The 22,071-nt window shown below is 39.5% G+C and overlaps 1 protein-coding gene across 2 annotated transcripts in view; it reads left to right on the top strand.

Moving 5' to 3' along the window:
* sipa1l2a (signal-induced proliferation-associated 1like 2, genome duplicate a) overlaps positions 1-21,687 on the top strand; it is a 120,957-nt gene extending 99,270 nt beyond the window's left edge. The window contains exons 17-22 of one of the 2 annotated variants that reach the window (XM_088013033.1): positions 1,793-1,931; positions 8,558-8,777; positions 11,828-11,959; positions 16,926-17,043; positions 18,384-18,462; positions 18,863-21,687. In XM_088013033.1, the coding sequence (XP_087869159.1) occupies positions 1,793-1,931; positions 8,558-8,777; positions 11,828-11,959; positions 16,926-17,043; positions 18,384-18,462; positions 18,863-19,009 (835 nt within the window). In that variant the 3' untranslated portion in view covers positions 19,010-21,687. The remainder of the gene's footprint in view (positions 1-1,792; positions 1,932-8,557; positions 8,778-11,827; positions 11,960-16,925; positions 17,044-18,383; positions 18,463-18,862) is intronic. The other variant, XM_088013034.1, reaches the window with a different exon arrangement.
* The last annotated feature ends 384 nt before the right edge of the window (positions 21,688-22,071 follow it).

The raw sequence follows: 22,071 nt of genomic DNA, 5'->3' as shown, positions 1-22,071 counted from the left end.
AAAGACCAAGGCAAAGATGAAGATAAAGACAAAGATAAAGAACAAAGGCAAAGAGGAAGAACTGGTGTGTTCCTTCCGTGAGACCAGCTCGTCTACATCTCGAAGGACCAGAAAGATCGTGAGACGAGGAGAAAGGAGCTACAGAGCTGCAAGACAAGAAGGAGAGGGCCGCTACGAGCATGAGGAAGTCACCCTGAGGCCCAAGATCTGCCGCTCTGACTCAGTACTCTTCCTGTACTGGGAGCCTCCTGCTGCTGCAACACCTTTTTCATCATCAGGCCAGTTCTGGGGTTCAAAATGCCAAACTCCGTCCGTCTCTCTCAAAGTTTTTCTTTTTTAGTTCACAGTGTCAGCATTAGGGAAAGATAGGCTAGATTATTGATTTTACTTATTTGATTATTTCTGCTACTGATTTAAGCTGTACTGACCCTTGCAAAATTGCCTTACTAATAAAATAATTAGCATTAAGAAAATCTAAAAGATGTTGTGGACATTCAGTTAATGAGTCACCTTAAAGTTCTTTGATGGTTGTAAAATAGCTATGAAGTTTGATTCTGGGAGGAGAAGGTGGAAAATGTTTTATAGGTTGCTTTTAGCCAAAACTAAAACAACACCCTTGGGACTCGCCCGAGTCACTAAAACCAACCTGGTTCAATAACAAGTGCAAGTTGTAATAAGAGAAAGAGCGACCGTTAACAGGTGTGCTCTGTGAAACTAGCTGATTCCGGGCTACTTAATCTGGCTAATTCACAGAGTGAAAAAGGGTGGGACATCTGGATGGAGGTCGTTAGAAACCAGGCTAGTCTTTCTCGCACCCAGCTTAAACAGAGTTTACTTCAGTTCTGGGTAGGGTAAATCTCGGCAGATTTAGGAAACTCAATTCACCCGTTAGACGGAGAGCTGGGAGCAACATCTCCCTCCTCTCAGAAGAGGAAGTAGAGAGAGAGAAGGGGGGGGGGTGTTGTGCAACAACATCATTTAACAATTCACTATCACATAAAGTCCTTGTGACATGGAAGTATTCACTACACCAAGCTGCATAAAGCAGTGCAACTCTCAGAAATAGTGTCTCTTCGTCGCCGGCCTGTCCTATCGTCTAGCCGTCTGAACCGATATCCCCGCAGCCATGTAACACCCTGCCAACAGCACTCAGAGTGTCGCGGACAGGCTGCTCATTTAAAGCAGAGCTCACACCGCCACACCACTTCACCAGCCAGGTTGGTCACATCCGCCGTGCCCTGTGCCCTCCTCTCTTAACACCCAACACCCCTGCAGTCAGAATCATTTAGACGTCCTCAAACAAAAACCTGCTGACAACCAGTTCCAGGACAACATGTCACCTCTTCAGAATCCGTCTCCAATCCCTGCATAGCGGCTTTTATGTCTTCCCTCGTCGTCGTCGTTGTTGTTGTTGTTGTGTTGAGCACTCCTTTGGTCTGTGATGGTCTCTGTTCGAAATGCTTGTTTCTGTTCCTGCCCCTCACAGTGCTTGGCTGCACTCGTCTCTCTATTCATGGATTTGGCACACCGGTGTTGGACGAGGTGTTAGTGGAAATAACCCCCCGTCCCCCACACGCACACCCTGGCGTCTCTCCCTCCCTGCTGCCCCATATGTAACTGACTAGCATGGAGACTCCTGATGTTGGCATGCCAAGATTAATCCTTCACTTGGACCCCGTTTTTCTTTGTTCAGCCGGTATTCCAAAAGTAGCTGGGGCCTCCTTCGCAGGATGTGGTTCTGGTAACCCTGGTTATGAAATCTGGTCTTCTTTGTTCTTGATATGATTTGCAGGCAACTGTACGCGCAGGAGGCAGCGTGCCGGCTCCAACCTGCAGAGCACGATGGAAAATCGCTGCAGAGGCTGTCAAAAGAGGAATTTCGAAAGATGTTGCTGCCAGACAGTCCTCCAGGAGAAGACAGGAGCCGGAAGGTGAGGTCATTGAGCTGAATGAAAGAATGACTTGTTGATGCATAAAAGTGCAACTAAATAAACTGTAATATCAATGCACTGCAAAAACACAAAATCTTACCAAGTACTTTTGATCTAGTTTCCAGTGCAAATATCTTAGTTTGGTCTTATTTCAAGTGTACTACCTTTTCAGGAGCTTGTTTTAAGTAAATAATTGCTTGATATTGATTAAAAAAATAGGTCAAGCTCACTTATAACGAGACATTTTTTCCATATTATAAGTGAAATAATCTCCCAGTTGAATTGTTCAGTATTTTCCTTTGAATCTCTGCATTTACAATTCTTTCAAGGTGGATTGTCTCTGTTACTCTTGCTAATTTTTTTCTTGCAGTTTTTCCTTCCACTTAACTTTCCATCAAAATGCTTGGGTACAACTTGCTGTGAACGGCCAGTTTCTTTTGTACTTTTAGCCATCACCATTATTGTGTAAGCCATAACATCACATTTTTTTGCTCTTATATAATATATATACATATATATTAGAAAAACTGACTTTTTGGTTTCCCTTAGCTGTTAATAAAACCTTAAATATTGTATGGATTCATTATCCACAGAGTGGTACTTTTCAAGTCTTAATTTTGATCTCAAAAGTCTAAAAGTTGGTTTCTATGAACATTTTGATATTATAACTTCACCAAAAACTACGTTTAATTCAGAACTTTCAGAAATTATCTTTGGATTGATGCAGTAAAAGATGCAAAAGGAGCTCCGACCAACGATTGAGTGAATCTACTGTAGAGTGCCTGGACATGACTTTCAGTAAGCCACCATTTCTCTTAAAAAATCTATTTTTAATGGGGTGAAGTAATATCATACTTTCCTGGGAAACACAACTTTAGATTTTCCTGACCTTCAAATTTAACATACTTGAAATGTATCACCATCACTGTGTAGCGAATTTATCTAAAAGTTTTGAACGAAAAACTGCAATAAATTAACTTTTTAGTGATTTCTAATTTATTGGGAATCACCTGTTTATTGCAGATTTACTTTGATTACAGGATATTTAATATTCTGCTCCTCTTTATAAAGCTATTGTCTTATCATAATAAGTGTAGATGATGATATGAGGGCGTCGCAGTAGGAGAAACATCTGCTCCACAGCTGATGGACCTCCGCCCTGCTGACCCCTGTGTGAACCCTGACTCGCTCAGCGTTATGTTAACCTAATTCCAAAAGGAGCCTGAGTTTACACAGTTGGGATATTAGGGACAGGAAGTTGCAGAGAGATGTTTGATGTTCCTCAGAACAATTAATTGCATCCCCAGTTCCCCAGTGCCTCAACACTCGTCCATTATCAACCAGGATGAGACCCTGGAGACGTCCAAATGGGTTCTGTTGGATGCCGGTCATTTTTAATACAAAGGCAGCCAGCAGTGTCCTCTGGCACAGCCAGGCATGTCCCTCACATGAATCGGTTCAGTGCGCAGCACTTGTTTGCAGTTTTGAATCCCTTTGGCTTACTTCTAAAAGGACCAAGCTGTTTTAACACAGTTTCAATAACGAGAGAAACAAACACCTTGATTTGAATATGTTTTGTTTACAACCAAGAAGTAGAGCAGCCAGAGACCCAGAGGACTCAGCCAGCTGGTTTGTTACTATAATCGCCCTCTCCAGTCTGATAACACAGAGCACGGAAAAACAATTGAAGAGCGAGAAGTATCATGGGGAGCCCGATGCCGAGCATTCCTGCCAGACATGCATATGGTCCCAAATAAGACACACTGCAGGGTGGGTACATGAAAGAGTTAAATCACGAAAACGACAAAGCTGAAAGCAAGGTTTAAACATGTCACGCTACCAGAGGGGGGAACGGTACCCAAAAATTGTGCTCAAGTAAAAGTAGCACTACTTCAACATATTTTTATTCAAATAAAAGTAAAAAGTATCCATCCGAGAAATTACTCTAGATAAAAAAAAAAAAGTATTTGGGGGGAAAAAGGCGACACAAGTACTGAGTAAACTAAAAATTTGATATTTAAAAATTACGTCATCAAACGGACCAATCAGACCAGTAAATATATATGTATGTATGTGTATATATATATATATATATATATATATATATATATATATAAAAGAACTTGTGGACCAAAGAACACAAAAAAGTATAAACTACAGTTCAATAAGAAGTGCATTTTTCTTTAAGTAAATGTAGCAAGTTACTACTCACCTCTGCATACTAGTTAATATTCTAGGTGACCAAGCAGCGGATGCAACAAAGCTCAGCTTGCCCTCTGACTGTCGCCCCATGCCAGTCTTCATACGGACAAGCAGGTGCACAGAGACTTTCCTTGCCAGCCATGTAAGACAGACAGCCCATTGTGTGGCTGACGCAGAGGAAAGGCCATTCGCAGGCTTAGTCTCCCATAACATTCCTCTTTTGAACCTTCGGAGGGAAACAAAAGAAAAGCATCTGAATAGGTGGTTGTCCAAACACATCCTCCCCAGTGGCACGTCAAAAAGGGGCCAGCGCCGGTTGTTGTCTTTGTTTGCCGTGAGCTGCAAGTCAGGGTAATCAGGAAAAAGTCTCGGTGGATGTGTCAGAGCTGGCAGCGCTGATAAGAGTGCTGCTGTACAAAGAAACGCGAAGATCTAACAGCCCAAAGCTGCCCGAGTCGATCTTAGTGGACTTAGATGCACCTTTAATAACTGATCATCTGTCAGATTTTGCCATCTTTCAATAGAAGAGTATCTGTACACTTTTAAAGACTTTTCCATGTTGCAATCATGCAGTGCATTTCACTGATGATTATCTGATCTGCATATTTATTCAAGACTTAATTCTGCTGTTTTCTGCCTCTTAAAGAAGCAAGAACCCAGTTTAAAGTTGTTCCGATGTGTGATAACCTTGCGGGGTTTTATCTTGTAAACTTTGAATATGAGAAAAGCGTGTTTGGGCTGAAGGAGGCATAAGCATATCTCTGCTTTAAAGACAGACTGAATGTTTGTTAAATTCCCACTGAGGGACTTGTGGGGGATCTCGCTTTGAAATGGAGATGGCTGGGTGTTGGCTTGTGGAGATAGCAGCGCATTGTGGGTTACAGCTGGGAAGAAAGAGGCAGATATTTACCGATCTGTGCAGCTGCTCCGTGTATCATTTGTGGCTGCTTTTGATGTCACTCCTTCTGTATTTATGTAAACCAAATGGGACAGTGATGGATGGGATTGGTCGTCGTGGTTTTGTGTGTTTAAACAGGAGATCCTCTGTAACAACTCTGACCGCAGTAATGAGACACTACTCTCCCTGCTGTGGTATCCTGTGTAAGTTGCGATGGTGCTAATTTCCCGACCAACGAAGAGTTTTAACATCTTCATTTTGACCTTGGCAGCAGCATGTTCTGGCCTGTAGCTGTAGATTTTTTATGCTGGATGACCCGGCAGTTTTATTACCAAACCACTAACTGCAAAGGGTTTCGGTCCTAGCTGCCTGTGGATACATTGGTTGACCTGACAGCACATCCTTTAACCTTTTTATTGCACTCATTTTATTCTGTACATTGAGCAGCAACAAAAGTCACCCTCAAATAATCAACGATGCACAGATCAATATGGCAGAATAAGGTCAGTGGTCTAATTGACCATGATGTAGAGCCCCATACTGAAAGCTATAATGGCCGATCTAAAGCACTTCCTTATGTGTTTACTCTGACACATTTAGAGATGGATGATGCACATCTAACCCGGAGGCTTTTTCTCCACACAACTTCAGGATACACTAGCCAATCCAGAACGTTCATTATGCCAATTTGTTTGCCTGCTTTACCACTTCATAATTCAGTTCATCTGAATTCATTCTCCTTGAGAGCATGACCTGCATAATAGAAGTACTTGCATTTTCTATCATGTACACTAAGGATAGATGAGAGAAAGTGTTTCTCTCATCTAGAGTGTGGTAAGGTTCTGTATAACAGCAAAAATGATTTTAGAAAAAGAATTTTAGATTTTTCTTCCACCTTTTCTTATCTTGTTCAACCAATATGATTCAGGGAAAAATATAAAAGAAATGAAAAACACTCAAAGATAATACTTTGTCAAACAACCTTTCAAATTTTACAAAGGTATCAGTCAGTGGAAGGGCACAAAAAACATTGGTAACACTTTATTTGATATGGTGTACATAACACTGGCATTCAGTAAATAATGACACTTTTAATGCAAAGTTGACAATTTTAATGGACTTTTAATACAAGTTTTAAAGCAGCTTTGCATTAAAAGTGTCATTTATCAAATGACATTTCGTGACAACAGTCATAAATATTCATAAAGACTCTTTCATGTTCATGGCAGATCTTATGCCATGTTTATGACAGTGTCATGTCAGTCTTATGCACACCCCATCAACTAAAGTGTTACCAAAACATCTAGTAAGGTGTAGCACTAAAAGACAGAATCAAGCAAGAGAGATTGGCCAGAAATGTTTGTCCACCAGCCTGCGTTCAACCTAACAGGTATCAAGCTTCTTTACTGGCTAACAGGTGGATTGTGTGGTGACTGTTTTCGTTACTTCTGTTTCTAAAATTACCTCAGATGCTCAACACACTAGAACATAGACCTCACAGGAAGTCTAATGCTTCATCATCAATTTTATGTACCTGCTTCACTAGTACACCTATCTAGATTTGAAGACATTCTTCAAAAAACTAGTCAAAAACAAAAACACAGCCCTTTCTTACATGTAGGTTCACATGCTGCATGTCCACAGTATTTTTCCTAACTACAATTCATACTTTTTTTATATAGTTTGGCTGATTCTGCAACTTTCAGTCAGGTGTAACTTGTATATGTGTTTTTTTTCCTCTTCATGGCACATTTTTGACTGATGCATTAAATATTAATTCATGACAGACATGAATCAAGCGTTAAACAGGGGCAGAGCTGAAGGAACAAGTCCACAATTATACAACACATGGAGTCAAAAGTATACATGCGCTTTAAGAATCAATAGACTGTAGTAAATTTGGAGAACCCCACGTGACTAAATGCAGCATAAACTGTTATAGAACTGGAAAAAGAAAACACCAGTGAGAATTTTAAACTGGTATTCCAGAACAGGAAAAGTGATCACTGAAACAAACAACAAAAAAACGAGGAGCAAAGGCTTTTCATTCGAAGCTCCTACTCTTCAGGGGTGCAGAGCATGTCATGTTTCCTGGCTTCTTAAACTGACCTATTTTGGAGGAAGTAGAGTAGACCAACAGGGAAAAAACTTGAGTTCAGCTCAAGTATGGGCCTCAAATTATTTTATTAACCTTGTTTTTTGGGAATTACTGAGGAAATTATCTTTAAAATTTGCTTTGCTTCTGATTATAAATAGTTGCAACCTGTTGCACAAATATCACTGCTGCAATTTGAAATATCTTAAAATGTTAAAGTCCATCAGCTGAACATTTGTTTCTTGAATGAATTGCTTGGTGATGGATTTAGCTTTTCAGATATGTTCAGTTAGCAAAAATAAAACTAAATTTACCTAAAACGTATTAAGATATGGTATATTTTTTTGTATCGTCCTTGGGCTGCAACTAACGATTATTTTAGTCGATTATTCAGACAACTAATTTTGGATCTTTCTGCAGATTTTTCATTTAACTACTTACGCTTATTTTATACATTATTGGAAATGCAAATAAACAAATAATTAAGTTTTATTTAATAAAACCAATATCTTATTGCTTAAAATGTAATGACATCATTTGTTTAGTGCATCTGATCATTTGTACCAAAGGATAAATCTGCAGCTAAATAAATACTAATAACTTCAACATGTGAAAAGCTCAAACGTTTCTGCTCGACAGGACAGCGTGAGCTAATCTGTTGACAATTTTTTGAATAACCGATTAATAATTGAACTGCAAAAGGTGCTTAACAAGAGATTTTTTTTTCTACTTAAATACAGCAATTTGAACCATTGAAACTAAAACTGTCACTTGATTTTTCATCCTAAGAGGAAAATGTATGTATTCTTTGTGATGTTTTGGGTTAATTACTGCACTGAAGGAGTTGTTCTTTCAGTAATTTGCATGTTTGAATCTGTATTCTCCACTTAATGATTAATTGATTATTAGATAGTGGATGATTATTTCAATAATCGATTAATCACAGTTATTTGTTTCAGTTTTTCATCATTCTTCTGATCATCTCTTTGAATTTAGATGCAGTTAGGCTTTGCTTAAGAGCTGGATCTTTTGCGAAATGAAAACGAAACTCTTTGGACTTGTTGGAGATTTCTTCTCTGCTGCCTGTGGCTTCTCACATTAAGCTCAGTGACCAGTGGTTGCCACAGGGGAGTGACCTCTGTCACCACCTCCACCAGCCTTGTCCCCTGTGTTTCCCACTCTGTCAGACACTCTCCAGCTGTGCTCAATCAGTCACATTTTCCTGAGAGCAAAGGCTGTAATTGATTCCTGACACAGCTCCCTGATGTCACTGCCTCACCCGCCCAGCTGACTTCTGTTGTAAACCCGTTGCGCCCAAGAAAGTCAAAGGATGTCAGCGGAGCATGCAACAGGAGGGGATTTTCCAGTACTTGCAGGTTTTTTTTTCTTTTTACAACTACGTAGAGATGACTTCTTCTCCTTTTCCTGCAGGTGTTGGCACCGGGCAGTTTGTCACCGAGACGCTCGCTCTACCGGACCCTGTCGGACGAGAGCGTGTGCAGCAACAGGAAGGCTTCGTCCTACACCAGCTCGCACAGCTCCATGCTCGATCAAGCCATGCCCAACGACATCCTGTTCAGCACCACACCACCTTACCACAGCACGCTGCCTCCTCGCATGGTCCACAACCAGGGAGCGGCCAACCTGCGCAGTGAGTGCCAACACACTGCAAAGTGTTCACCTTTTCACTATCTCCACATTTTGTCTCGTTGCAACCACAAACTTCAGAGTATTTACTGGGTTTTATGCGGTACAGAAACACTACGCACGGTTTTCTACTCTGTTTTAACAGATAAAAAATCAGAATGTGGCGTTCATTTGTACTGTCTACCCTCTGAAGTCTTAATTAGTAAATGGAGTCCACCTGTGTGTAATTTCATCTCTGTATAAATCCAGCTGTTCTGTGAAGACCGCAGAGGCTTTGTTGGAAAGCTTTAGTGAACAAACACCATCATGAAGACGTGCACTGCAAAAACACAAAGACTTACCAAGTATTTTGGTCGAGTTTCTAATGAAAACATCTGACGACACTTGAAATAAAACAAAACTAACTTACAAGTAGCTTTTTAGTAAGATATAGGGGCTTTATTTAAGTTAATAATACCTTAATAGATGATAAAATACTAGTTCCACTGGCATATTATTTCACTTATAACACTTTCTTATAACAATTTCTTGTTATAAAAATAACAAGATAGAATTTTTTTTATCAACATTAAGGAATTACTAGCGTAAAACAAGCTCTAATATCTTTCTAAAAAGTTACTCATGAGTTAGTTTTGTCTTAATTCAAGTGTAGTAAGATACTTGCACTACAAACTGGACCCAAAATACTTGGTAAGATTTTGTGTTTTTACAGTGTAGGATCACAGGAAGAAATTTGCCTTGAAGTTTAAAGCAAATTTAGTTTATATAACAAGCTTTGAACATCTCACAGAGCTCTGTTCGATACATCATGTAAAAATAAAAATAAAAAAAGAACTGCATCATCATAACGTCCGCCTAAACTGAAAGGCGTTTGAAAACAGCTAAGGGTTTCATGGTAACTCTGGTCGCTTAAAGCTGTTAGACATTCTTTCCTTTATGGAAGAGTGGCATGAAGAAAACTATTGTTGAAGGAAAGTCTTTAAAGTTTGCCACAAGCCATGTAGGTAACAATGCAAACCTGTCGTCAAAATGCCTGGCATGTAAAACTCTTATGTGGCTAAAAGTTAGCAATCAATCAATTAAGGATTTATTTAAAAGGAAGTTTACACAAACATAACTCCAAAGCACTGCAAGAGGATAAAATATAACAATTTTTACAAAATAAGGTTTGAGATCATCAAAGTTTTTGTAAAAAATCATTCTCAGATAATGAGATTTTGCTCTGGTCAGATTCCAGAAACCACAAGAAACATTACATTTTTGCTGAATAAAAGCTAAGCTGTTTATAGAAGCCTAAATTGGAAATATAAAAATAAAGGACACTTTAAATAGACATTAAAGACATAAAAAAAAATTATAAATAGATTACACTTTTTTCTTTTCTTCTAATTAATTAAGTAATCTGCCAAATGCAGTTGTGGACCTAATGGCCACAAAGTTCAATTTTCACATCATCCTGAATGCAACCCTACTGCAAAACATAGTGATGGTAGTATCATGCTGTGGGGACAATGAAACTGATAAAAGCTGAAGGGGAAACAGACCCAGGTAAATGAATTTCTGGAACAAAACCTACACTTGAAATTGCTCTTAACGTACATCCAAAATCTACAACGCCAGGGTTTATATTACTCTATGTTCAGTGAAAGTCCATATCTAAATCTAATTGAAAATCTGTGATAAGACTTGAGAATTGATGTTCTGAGTTTATTTTTAAAAAATGCACATACACTGAAAATTGTGGTTGTAACAGAATAAACTGTAAGGGATACTTTTACAAGGCTCTGCATGGGAATGACGGTTAAACTCCTAGAGTAACATGAACTGCGCATTAACAAACACCAGAGAGAATCTGTTTTTGATATAAACACAACTCTGAAACGTCTCAGAGAGACAGAAGGCTAATAACACTTTCTCATCATGTTGCTCCATGATTATCTCTCCCTCCTTCTGGCACCAGATAAGAGCCAGGATATAGTTACTTGCTTGAAGAGCCACTTGTGCCCGACTGATATCATTAGCACAACTGAACACATTTCAGCAACACTCCTCCATATAGCAAACTAATTGGAAATGGGTGCGGCTGCAAGCCACTCGCACGCGCTCTGCTCTGCCTCTGCTTCAAGCAGACACTTTCCTGACTTTTCAACCCTGAATCCTCTGAATGTAAGGAAGTAAATGACAGGTATGATGTGTCCCAGTTTTAACATCTCTGACTTGAATGTGCCAGTTTTTCCACCCGGGGTTTTCACAGTTTCTGTCATACATTATGTTTCATTCGCTCATCATCCCCATCCCTGCCTTCCCTCTCTGTCCCTCCGGTCTCATTTCCATACCGCTCCTCACCTGTCTCTTGCTGCCGCCATTAGGTAGAAAATGGGCTTTTGGAAAGATGTTTTTCTCTCCGGCCTGTTCTGGCTGTCAACCTGATGGGTTCCTGATTGTTTTGAAGGATAGTTGAGAACGAAGGCTCTCTCTTTTTTCCCCTCGCAGAGACGGCCCAATTTGGTAAACAGTGAATCACTCAAGCTCCGAGAAGCTTGGTAAATTGAAAAGAGAATGTCACCTCAAGCTCTCTGTCTCTTCGCTGACTCCTTGCTCGAGCTTTTCTAAATGCCTCTCCGGTGAGCGGGAGTGTGCTAGTTGCATTTTGCGTCTTTCAGGGTTGAGACGCAGATGGAAGGGAGCTGAGATGTTGACTGAAACGTGAAGATATTCTTTGAGACAAGTCATTTATCACCCCTCAAACGGCTCTTCTCTTGTGATTTGCAGAGAAGTTGGTTTAATGTGACTTGAACCTCTCACGCTGATGCAAGACGTTCCTCTTAAGAGTGAGTGTTTGCATCCTTTGAGGATTTTCCAGATGTATCCAGGGGTTACATAAATATCCCTTCTTTTTTTTTTCTTTTTTTGTTTAGCAGCGATAAATAGTTAACGTAAGCTCCCAACTTTTCCCCTCCGATGCCCCTCTCTCATCCCCCCCCCCTGTCGATGCTTGGCCCTGAACTCAGGCCGGGCTCAGACACTCAACACAATACCTGCCTGTCTCTGCAGGTGAGTTTTGGTTCTCTGACGGCTCCTTGGCGGATAGGTCCAAGTTCAGCGACCCGGGCCTCATGCCCCTCCCAGACACTGCCTCGGGCCTGGACTGGTCTCACCTGGTCGATGCAGCACGAGCCTTTGAAGGTAACCAGCTTGGCTAGAGCTGCTGGCACCTTGTCTAAAACCTTCCTCTTCCTCCAGCCCCGACCTCCCTGACCCCCCGGCTGCTTTGCGCAGTGTGTGTTTGTGTGTCTGTAAGCTGCAAGTGCTCGCTCGCTTGCATGCGTTAGATATTTGTGAGCTGTGTGTTTTTTTTTTGTCTCTACTACCTTCTCCTAAGTGCTACTGGAGGTCACTTTTGGGAATCCTTCTGCTTTTTGCACCTTTGCTCTTCGCTTCTTTGTGGTTCCCATCAAGAACAGTTATCTCTAAAAATGAGTCGTCATGTCACCGCTCAGAGGTGGAACCAATTTCCGCACCATAAAACCAGGAAGTCAGGAAAAACTTTTACACTTTGATTTCTTTTTACTATGAAGGTTTTACTTTAGCTTTTCGTTCAATAACACCGACAGGTAGGTAAAAATGCCTTACATAAATTAAGATCTGCTTAGCTGGATCACAAATTAGAATATAATATTGAACGATATGGCTGAAAACCATATCACGATATGAGTATATCATATCAGTCGACATTGATGATTATTGACTAGTTTTTTGTTTCAAATATCTGAAATACAGTCAACCTGGTGGTGTGACCATTCATGTTCTGAATGCTCTGTTAGTTGTATTATCTATTCATATTGATCATGTGTCTATCGCGGTATATTGTACCGATTTATTGTCCACCCCTAAAATAACACGTCAACTTTTTTCAATAATAATGAAACATGCATATCAATTACTTGCACATAGCAGGAAATATGTTTCGTGTGTTTCACTTCTGTTGATGATTATGGCTTACATCTAATGAAAAACCATAGATAAGTCAACATTAGACCAATTAAAAGTGATGAATGTAATGTTGTGGTCATGTGACGGCCTACACAGTTATGTAGAAGAACGCTAACAGACGGTCATTAATAAGTTCACATTGACCATAAAATTCCTCAAATTGGAATTAAGAAAACAAATTTTCACAATGAAAAAACTGCAATTTCAAAAGAAGCATTTTTCTCCAGTTGTGTTTTTTGTGGGGGGGGTTTCACTCTAACAAAATTAGTATATTTCACAAGTCATGGGATGAACAATGGCTGTCACTGCTGGTGGAAAAGACGATGAAGTGGTAGGAGGAGGATGATGGTGTGGCATGTTTTCAATGACTTATCGAGTCAATAAACTTAATCATGTAGGCTTTTAATTGTGTTTCTTATGTAAAGGAAACACTGCGATTGTCAAATTGTGTTTTTTCGGCAGTAGCAGAGTATCGACAAAGTTTTGCGCACATTTGTAATGGAAACTCCACTACTTGACATCCTTCAGAAATAGGGTCAGGAGCAAAAAATGTCATTGGTAAATAAGATAGTTTTTCAGTTCTTTATTTAAAAATATTGATGGAAGGTTAAGTGGAAGAAAAAACTGTGATAAATTACCTGGCCTAATTTGAAAAATTGGCATGCTGCTCAGTTGTCCAGTTCTCTTTTCAGATCCAATTTGTTTTCTCGAGTCCAAAATCGGCACAGAAGTCTACTGCAACATTTTAGAGCGCCTCATCCTTTTATTTGCCGACAAGTTTTACAAGGACACTAATTTACCAGCAGGAATTGGTAGAGTACTTGCCTGACCAAAAAGCTATACAGAGTATTAGGAGTATTAACAAAAAGATGAGAAACACCAGATCTAGCAGTTTAGATGAGCTGAAAGCTTCCAGAGTTTAAACAGAACCACAGGCTGATCGCCTCCATGCCACTCTGCACTAACGCAGTAATTCATGCAAAAGGAGCCTGAGCCAGATATTTAGGCAGGTAATGTTTAGTAATCCAAACATTTCTTTTTGGTTTCAGTTAGCTGTTATAATCATAAAACCACCAGTAATAAATGCTTGAATTATATTTCTCTGTGTGATTGATCCACATATGAGTTTTAATAAGTTTTTCTACATCATGTGCAGCATCATCTGTTTATATATTTTATTATGCTTAATTTAAGCTCTACTGTCATGTCAGTGCATTTCATCTTCCACTAGCATACCATAAGATTTTTTTTTTCTCTGTTTGAACTCTGCCTGACCCCGACCCGTGAGCAGACAGCATAGCTTGTGTTCACTCATTTGTCAGTGCGGCGTTTTGCCTTTGGTTCGTTTCCGGCTTCAAAGCATAAAGTCCATCACTTACTGGGGGAGAGGGAAGAGAGGGGGGAGAGGAGGGTTCGGCGGAGATGATGAAAAGCTTGACTGACAGCAGTAAGGCTGTTGTCACGCCAGTCAATGCAAGCTGGAGCATCATTCTTGGACATTTAAGCAGCTACGCTATGAGAGCAAGGAGATAATGAGGTCAATAAAGATGAAAGACACTCATAATAAATGTTGTTGTTTCAAGGTGAAGAAAACTGTTCACAGCTGAGAAGTAAAAACCATCCTGTAAAAATTTGATGAAATACCAAATTTTCAAGCAGATATAACCGGGTTCCAAGCCTCCTATGCCCTGTGCACTTCCCTCCTGGTGCATTTTTATTTCACTGTCATCTGTCATTAACATTAATATTATCTAATAACAGGGTATTATAAGCCTGGTGGGCCACCAGGCTTTACATGTGCCCCCACCAGACTAAGCATTGCTTATTTATTTAAGTCTTTTTAAATGTTTGGATTTTTTAAGCCTTTTCATGTCTTCATCTTCCAATCTTTCAATGACACATAATTATCAAGTGATATTTTCAAATTTCCTGTCAACTTTAAACATTTTTTAACTCAAAAACATGACCGGCCGCTTGATGAATGACTGCTCTAGTAATAATATTAATTAAGGTTGTAAATAGCTTTCCTGCAAAGAAAAAAATACGATTTCAAACTGTCACTGAGGACAGCGTGGACATGCAGTGTAGCTGTATTATCAATATTGACCCACTAAAATACTGAAATTGTCCAAAAGTTGCCAAATTACAGTGAGATTTGCAAAAATCTGCAAATACATAGTATGTTTAAATATTATTTCAATGTAAATGTTTGCCTCTAAGCTAAGCAGACTTTGTCCATTACAAAATTAATGTCAGGCCATGACTCTGAATGTGTACAAAATACTTTGAAAATTGCTTTAGCCAACCTTCCCACAATATTCTGGGATTCTATAATCTCAGAATTATTTTTCTTATTAGGGACTTAAATTTAATCCAACAGTATTTTACTCTAATGGAGCTGTAAATTATAAACTAGCTAGCAGTAAAGCTTTATTTTGCATGTATCTTAAAGAGGACGCAATATGCAAAACTCACATTTTGCACATTTTTATACTTCCACACCTGTCACCTAGCAAACCCCGAATCTGAGTTCCAGGACATTTGGTCAGCTGGTTTTACCGCTGTATGTGCTGTACAATGGCAGCTGGAAAAGACAAGTGTTTTGTTGTTGATTCACCATCCAGAAACTACTTGCTCCATTCTTGTTGGTTGTGCAGGAGGCTCTACTTCTGCTTTTCAAAGATGTATGACTGTATATGGGCATCTGTTTGCAGCCATTTTCACGTGTGAGTGTAAACATTGAGTTATGGGGCGTGGCCAGCAGCAGCTAATTTGGATTTAAAGTGACAAGTCGCCCTAAAACGTCTCATTGTGAAAGAAGCTCAAAACAGTTAGAACTGAGCAGACTAGAATTTCATTATCTAAGAATGATTTCATGCAAAAAATTTAATAAACATGTTTTTTTAGCATATAAACCTAAACTCCCCTGTTCGAGGAGGTATAATAAATCACCTTTAGTCATGTTTAAAAATACTTTAACTCTGCTTCCTTTGCTGTGTTCAGCTAGATAATGCTGCTGAACACAGCTGCAGACAATCAATCGATTTTATGTCTTAAACCTTAAGAAATAAAACTCCCATTGGTGGATTTAGAGATTTTGTCTAATCTGAGGAGCATTGCAGGTATTCAGCTTGATCTCCAAAGGACCCCTCTTAGATTTGTGTCTGGTTCAGGCTTTGTGCTTTATTCAAACTGAATATTAATGACAAAAATGGAGCAGTTACAATCAAGTTTTTTGCTGTTTTTTGCTTTTACGTGGAGATGCTGCAGGCCTGAAACCCTAATAAAATAAACTTTGGTCAATCATTTCCAAATATTTTGATATCCCCCACAAATGAGCAGGATCGCTTACAGTTACAGCATCTTTCCTGTCCACAGTGGTGTGGTTTCTTTTTCAATCTAATCAGGATGCTCACTAAATCTGGACATCGCCTCATCGCTAAAAGACAGGCGGTATCTCTGCTGTCTGGGAAGACTTTAATCTTTCTGATGCAGCCATGGAATCTGAGGAAGGAAATCATTCATATGGAAATTAGGGCCTGGTCTGTCTTTGCTGCTTCATGTGAGAGAAACCAACTCTGTCCTCATCCAACTTCTGTCTTAAAGTGGATTATCTTTCAGTTGGGGGATGAATTAATGAAAATGCTTACTTCTGGTATGAATATGCAGATTTCCCCATCTTTAGTCTTAAACCGAGGGCTGAAGAAGGACTGGTTTGTAGAGAAAACAGCATTAAGCGTTAAAACTGAGAAATCCCAGAGCACGCCGTGCCAAGTTTGGGTTTTCCATGTGGCTTTGGCAAAGCTTAAAGGCCTGATATGGTGAAACAAGCATGACTAGTGTCTTACAGTTTCACAGTGGGAGCCAAACAGCTGTCAGAGGAAACTCCAGGGTGGAAACCACTGAAGCAGAACCCAAGGAGAGTGACTAGAAATGCTGGAATTATCTGGATGTAGATTTTAGTAAAGTGGCTTGAAACAACGCTTAAATAAGCTCCATTCATTGAAACCATGAATGACTCACTCATCCTGTTAGAAACGCATGCATTCAGTTCAAGTTGTTCTGCTTTGGCTGTATGTTGGCCGAATGATTCACGTTTTCTGCTGTGATGTCAGAGCCGGATTATCTGACCGGTTCTGGTCACCTGTTCTGTTTCCAGACCAGCGCGTGGCGTCTTTCTGCACCATGACAGACATGCAGCGGGTGGAGGCGCTGCAGATCTCCAGAGAGCTGACCAGACGGGTGGTGGAGGCGGAGGGAGCAGCGCTGGAAGCAGAGTAGGCATCATTCTCAGTACAACAAGCGCACAAACATGCAAACACAACTCCTGGAAGAAGCAAAGAGGGATTTTTGGCTGAAAACACTTAACAGCTCCGAGTTAGCACCGTGTGCCTTTCAGAGAAAAGAAAGAGAACTAGAGTAAAACGTAGAACATTTTGTAAGGAGTTTTGTCATTTAGCACGTTTATCTACTGTTGCATCATCCGCAGCTCAGCATATTTCCAAACCAAATACAATCTTGATTAATTAAAGCGTTCCATTATTTATTTTCTTTTTCGGATGTCTTTAAGCTGCTTATTTGCAATAGTTAGTTTCCCAAGAAGTACTTAGAAAAGAATAAAGGAAATCTAGTGAGGGCAAGGCACCCAAGCATGCAGCTAAAAGTTGGTGAAGAGCGACAATTATACTCCAGCAGTAATGCATTACTTAATGGCCACCCAAGTAGAAAGTTGTGACTGCAGATTCTCCCAACTCCAGTGTGAGCTCATAACACCAAGATTTACATGGATGATTGGTCCAGTTTGGAGGAGAAAGTCAGCAGCTTCAAGACCTAAAACATCAGGGAGCGTACTCAGGAATTTAAAGGCACCCTATGGCAAGCCCAGTCGGCATGTAATTCACCAGAGTGGTGAATGAAAGTCTGTCCACAAATTTTTTTTTTTCTTGGGTTGTTTTGTCTTAAAATGTCACTTCCATTAACTGCTACACATGAGGTATATGTTTCAAGAATTATTATTATTTTTTCTTTTTAGGGCTCAGATGCTGAGAAAATACACTTAGTGTAAAAAAAAAAAAAAAAAACTTACTATCGGGGCTCATTAAAAGTAAAAATCGTGCTTGAGCAATAGTTTTCCATTGGTAAAAACATTACTCTTACAAACAGCTTTTGCAGATGTACTGACTGACAGTCTGGTAGTTCGTAGTGTCAAAGCTCGTGTTTTTATAACACTGTGGCAAAAAGTGAGTCGAACTGAGAAACTTATTTAACTGACACAAAGTTCACCCACTTTTCCTGCTCAGCTGGATATTTGAGGAAAGTGAGGGCTTACACTCTATGTAACAAACCCTTTGTCAACGTCCATATATATGCTAATGATGGTTATGATTATTAGAGGTGAGCTCCTGAAGGTTCTTCTTCACTACGAAAGAAGTGTTTTAAAATGATTTATCAGCTTTTATATCATTAGAAAGCAAGATTGGGATTATGTATATTATATTCTTAAAATATTTTTTGTTTTTCTGACTAAAATACAATATTTGCACTTTAAACTTGTTAAAAATTAAAGAAAAATGCGTCTTTTAACAGTGTGGGTTAATTTGTTTGTTTAAACCAACAGCAGCTCCCCGTCCACGCTAACTGGCAAAGTCAACCAGCTGGAGGTCATCCTCAGGCAGCTGCAGCAGGACCTCAGAAAGGTGAGTTATGTTCCTGTTCTTAAGCTCTGGCACCTCTGTGCTTTTCTTTATTTTTTATTTTTTTTAACACCAGCAGCTAGTGCATGTCTGTGCCACTCAGGCCGACATGGAGTAATGGCTGCCCTGAGGTCTGCGTAATACATACTCATCCACTTAATTTGATATCCTGTTTCCGTTCCTTATTGTGTCCCAGCCCAGTGTTTCCCCACTTCCAGTAGAGTGCTGAGGAAATACACTTCAACCAGAGCGGAGGAAAAAGCTGCTTAGCTACTTTAATGCTTCTCATTTACGCCGCATCGACGAAAGACGGATGTACTTTTAATAGCAGGGCTTTTATCAGCTCCTTTGTGTGTGTTAGCCTAATTTGCCTCTTGTTCTGGGTGTGTGTGTGTGTTTTCAGGAGAAGGAGGACAAGGCCATGCTGCAGGAGGAGGTGCAGCACCTGAGACAGGACAACATGCGGCTGCAGGAGGAGAGCCAGACGGCAGCGGCTCAGCTCAGGAAGTTTACAGAGTGGTTCTTTCACACCATCGACAAGAAACCCTGAGCGGCGCAGAGAGGAAAAACAGAGGAAAGACGGAGCAAAAGAAGGCCTTCATCCCTCCTGGGCACCCACTCAACTCCCATGTAAGATTCCCAGATAAATCCACAACGAAAACGTTAAAACGACAACGACGAGGAGTATTAAAAGCCCCACACTTAGGATGTTGTGCTGCACTGTGTGAGAGACTGAAAACCCAGATCTGGACTATAGTTTGGGGGAACTCCTCTCTACTCCTCTTTTTAAAGTTACCGGTCTCTCTTGGGAAACCTCGTGGTGTTTTGCTCCGGAGAGGACTTGAGAAAAGTAATTCCAGGGGAAAGGAGCTCCGCTGAGTCCTGGGATCTTCTTACAGAAGTGGAATGTAAAGCTCATTTACTGTAGTCAACATTTAACCTACCTACGTAAATCAAGTCAGTCTACTGTACTGTATACTCAGCTGTACTGTACGGGTGAATCTCAATACATTACTACGTTGTGAAAGCTAATTTATTCACGCAACTCATATGAATAAATTTAAACACACAGGGTGATGTATTTCAAGCATAATTTTTAATTTTGATGTTTATGGGTTACAGAAAATGAAAAACAAAGTTACGGTACTTTCTACAATTACTAGCTAACAAATTTGCACAAAACTGTCAATATTGTGCTAATGTAAAAAAAAAACATGATTTTGCAATTGCTGTGTTTCTGTTAAGTAAGAAATATAGTTAAAATCAAATGTGAATAAGTTTGTGAACATAAGTCATTAAAAAACATGCAACGCCATCCTCCTCCTACCACTTTCTGTTGTCTCCTTTGTATTTTCTGCCAGTGGTAACACCCAGTTGTTGATCACATGTGGAAAACATATTTTTCCAAATATACTAATTTGAATACAGTCAAAAAAACACCTCAACTTTTTATGGCATGTTTCCATCAAGTACATTTATTTTCATAACTCCAGTTTGCGCAGTTAAATGGAAACACAGGTATAGACTGTGGAAACTTCATGTGGATTGGTTTCTGTGATATTACAAAATTTTTCCTTTCACTCAACTTTCCATTAATATGCTTTGACACAGAAGCCTACAATGGGCTTTGTTTTATACTTCCCTCAGTTGTCTCTGATGGTGCAACTCTTTTTCCACCATTTTTCCTTCCACTCAACTTTCCGCTAGTATTTTTGTTTACATCTCTCTTTGAACTGCCAGCTTTTTTGGCAAAAGCCTTTACACAACTTGTAAGGGAAGTCAGTATCTGTCAGTATGTTAAAAAAAATGGTTTTCTATTATTTTCTCAGAAACTGTGAAGTCAAAATGATCAAGATTAATAGAAATATGAGCTTGAAATGATCACTCTGTGTGGTAGATTTATACAATACGAGTTTCACTTTTCATAATTGAATTACTGAACTACTTTTCTTTTTTTTTTCTAATGTACTGAGAGGCACCTGTATCAATCTGCGCACACTGTCACTCAGCTGTTTCTGCTGCATCGGCCCTCACGGACGTTGGGGGAGCAGAGGGTTTGAGGCGAGAGTCGGAGGGGACAGGAATGTACCAGACGAAATAAAGTGATACTGTCTGCCTGCACCAGGAGGAATCCACATATGGTGGGCTTGAAATGTTCAGTGTGTCGACGGGTGGGAGGGGATGAATGTAGCTCAACCGAGACCTTTTATTTTCTCTGAAACTCTCGTTCCCAAAGCTACAGAAGTTCTGAACGTTTGACGTGTTTGTTTTCAATCAACTTTCCTGTTTTTTATTTGTTTTCTTTCTTTCTTTCTCCTCTGTGTTGTAACGTAGGTTCACATGGCAGTAATTTTGATGTTTGAAGGTGCTTTCTCCCTCAGCACATATTTGTCAGTAGTTTCCATTCACCGTCACGATGTCCTAGCAATAACAAAGTGGTAGTTACGAAACTGTTTTTTTTTTTGTTTTATTTTGTTGTTTTGGATTTTCTTTTCTAAAGGAAGTTAGCACAAGTGTGGATAGTTTCTTTCGAGAAGCAGATGTTTTTTTGACATGTATTTATAAAGCTGGAAGAGACTGTGCCTAAAACTGGTTGTAAATGGATTTTTTCTTTGTTTTTCTCTGTCAGCTCTCTTTTATAAACACATGCCTTGTCTGTGGCTCACTGAGATAAAATCATTTGAGTGAGAGTGTGTGTGAGTGTAGCAGTATGAGTTCTTATGCAGTGGTTTCTAGAGTATTAGAGCGGACGCCAGTGAACCACACTTACAATGCCAAATGTGTTTATTTCTGTACATAACTGCCACAGAAGTGTCTTGTATTTAACACTATTATTTAAGCTTATTTAACCTAAAGTTGTTTATTTTATGAAGCTTCTTTATTTGTTGTTGTTTTTTTTTTCTGCACTAAGGAGAGATAAAGCTGTGTATGTTGTAAAGTGTGTTGCTTTGCAGGGCAAAAATACAACAAAAAAATCAAACCAACAACCACAAAACAAATTAATAAGTATATATTTAACTGTATAAATAATTTTGGAAATTCCAACATTTGGATGCTGCTAGATGAACAGATCGCTGGTTTGTATGCTTTTAAAAAAATGTCTCTCCTCATTACCAGTCTCCTCCCTGGTGTGGGATGTCGGACGCATTTGATTGTTTGTTTTCCTCTTTTTTTTATTTTTATTTTTTTTTTATTTTGTTTTTAATAAATGTAGTTGTAAAAATCAGACATTTTTGCCGTTTGCAGTGTCTTTTTTTCTAATCTAAATTAAGCAATGTTGCGTAAGAAATATCTTAAGGATCTCAAGGATAAGCGAGTTTAGACGATGGATGGAAACGTTGATTATTATTTAGACTTTCACGTGAAAAGTTTTTAAGGCTTAAAACGATCTGTAGAAGGTCGTCTCTGCTCATTGAATCGCATGAAGTTTAATCAGCTGAAGCTGTTCATATAGATCAGATAGTTTAGTGCACAGCTTTGAGTTTTCAATAGGTCTGTGGTTATATTTGGTGAATTTAGAGGCACTGACTGCAATTATTGAGTTCATGTTTTTGCCTCACAGAAGGGAAATTCATGCAGGAAAGCTTAAGACGCTGATGCATGTACAAACAG

This window comes from Poecilia mexicana, unplaced genomic scaffold (assembly GCF_051168715.1).
Source record: "Poecilia mexicana isolate PSO_F unplaced genomic scaffold, ASM5116871v1 scaffold_15, whole genome shotgun sequence".
NCBI lineage: Eukaryota > Metazoa > Chordata > Actinopteri > Cyprinodontiformes > Poeciliidae > Poecilia > Poecilia mexicana.
Note: the sequence above shows the minus strand (reverse complement) of the source record. Positions and strands in the feature narration are given on the sequence as shown.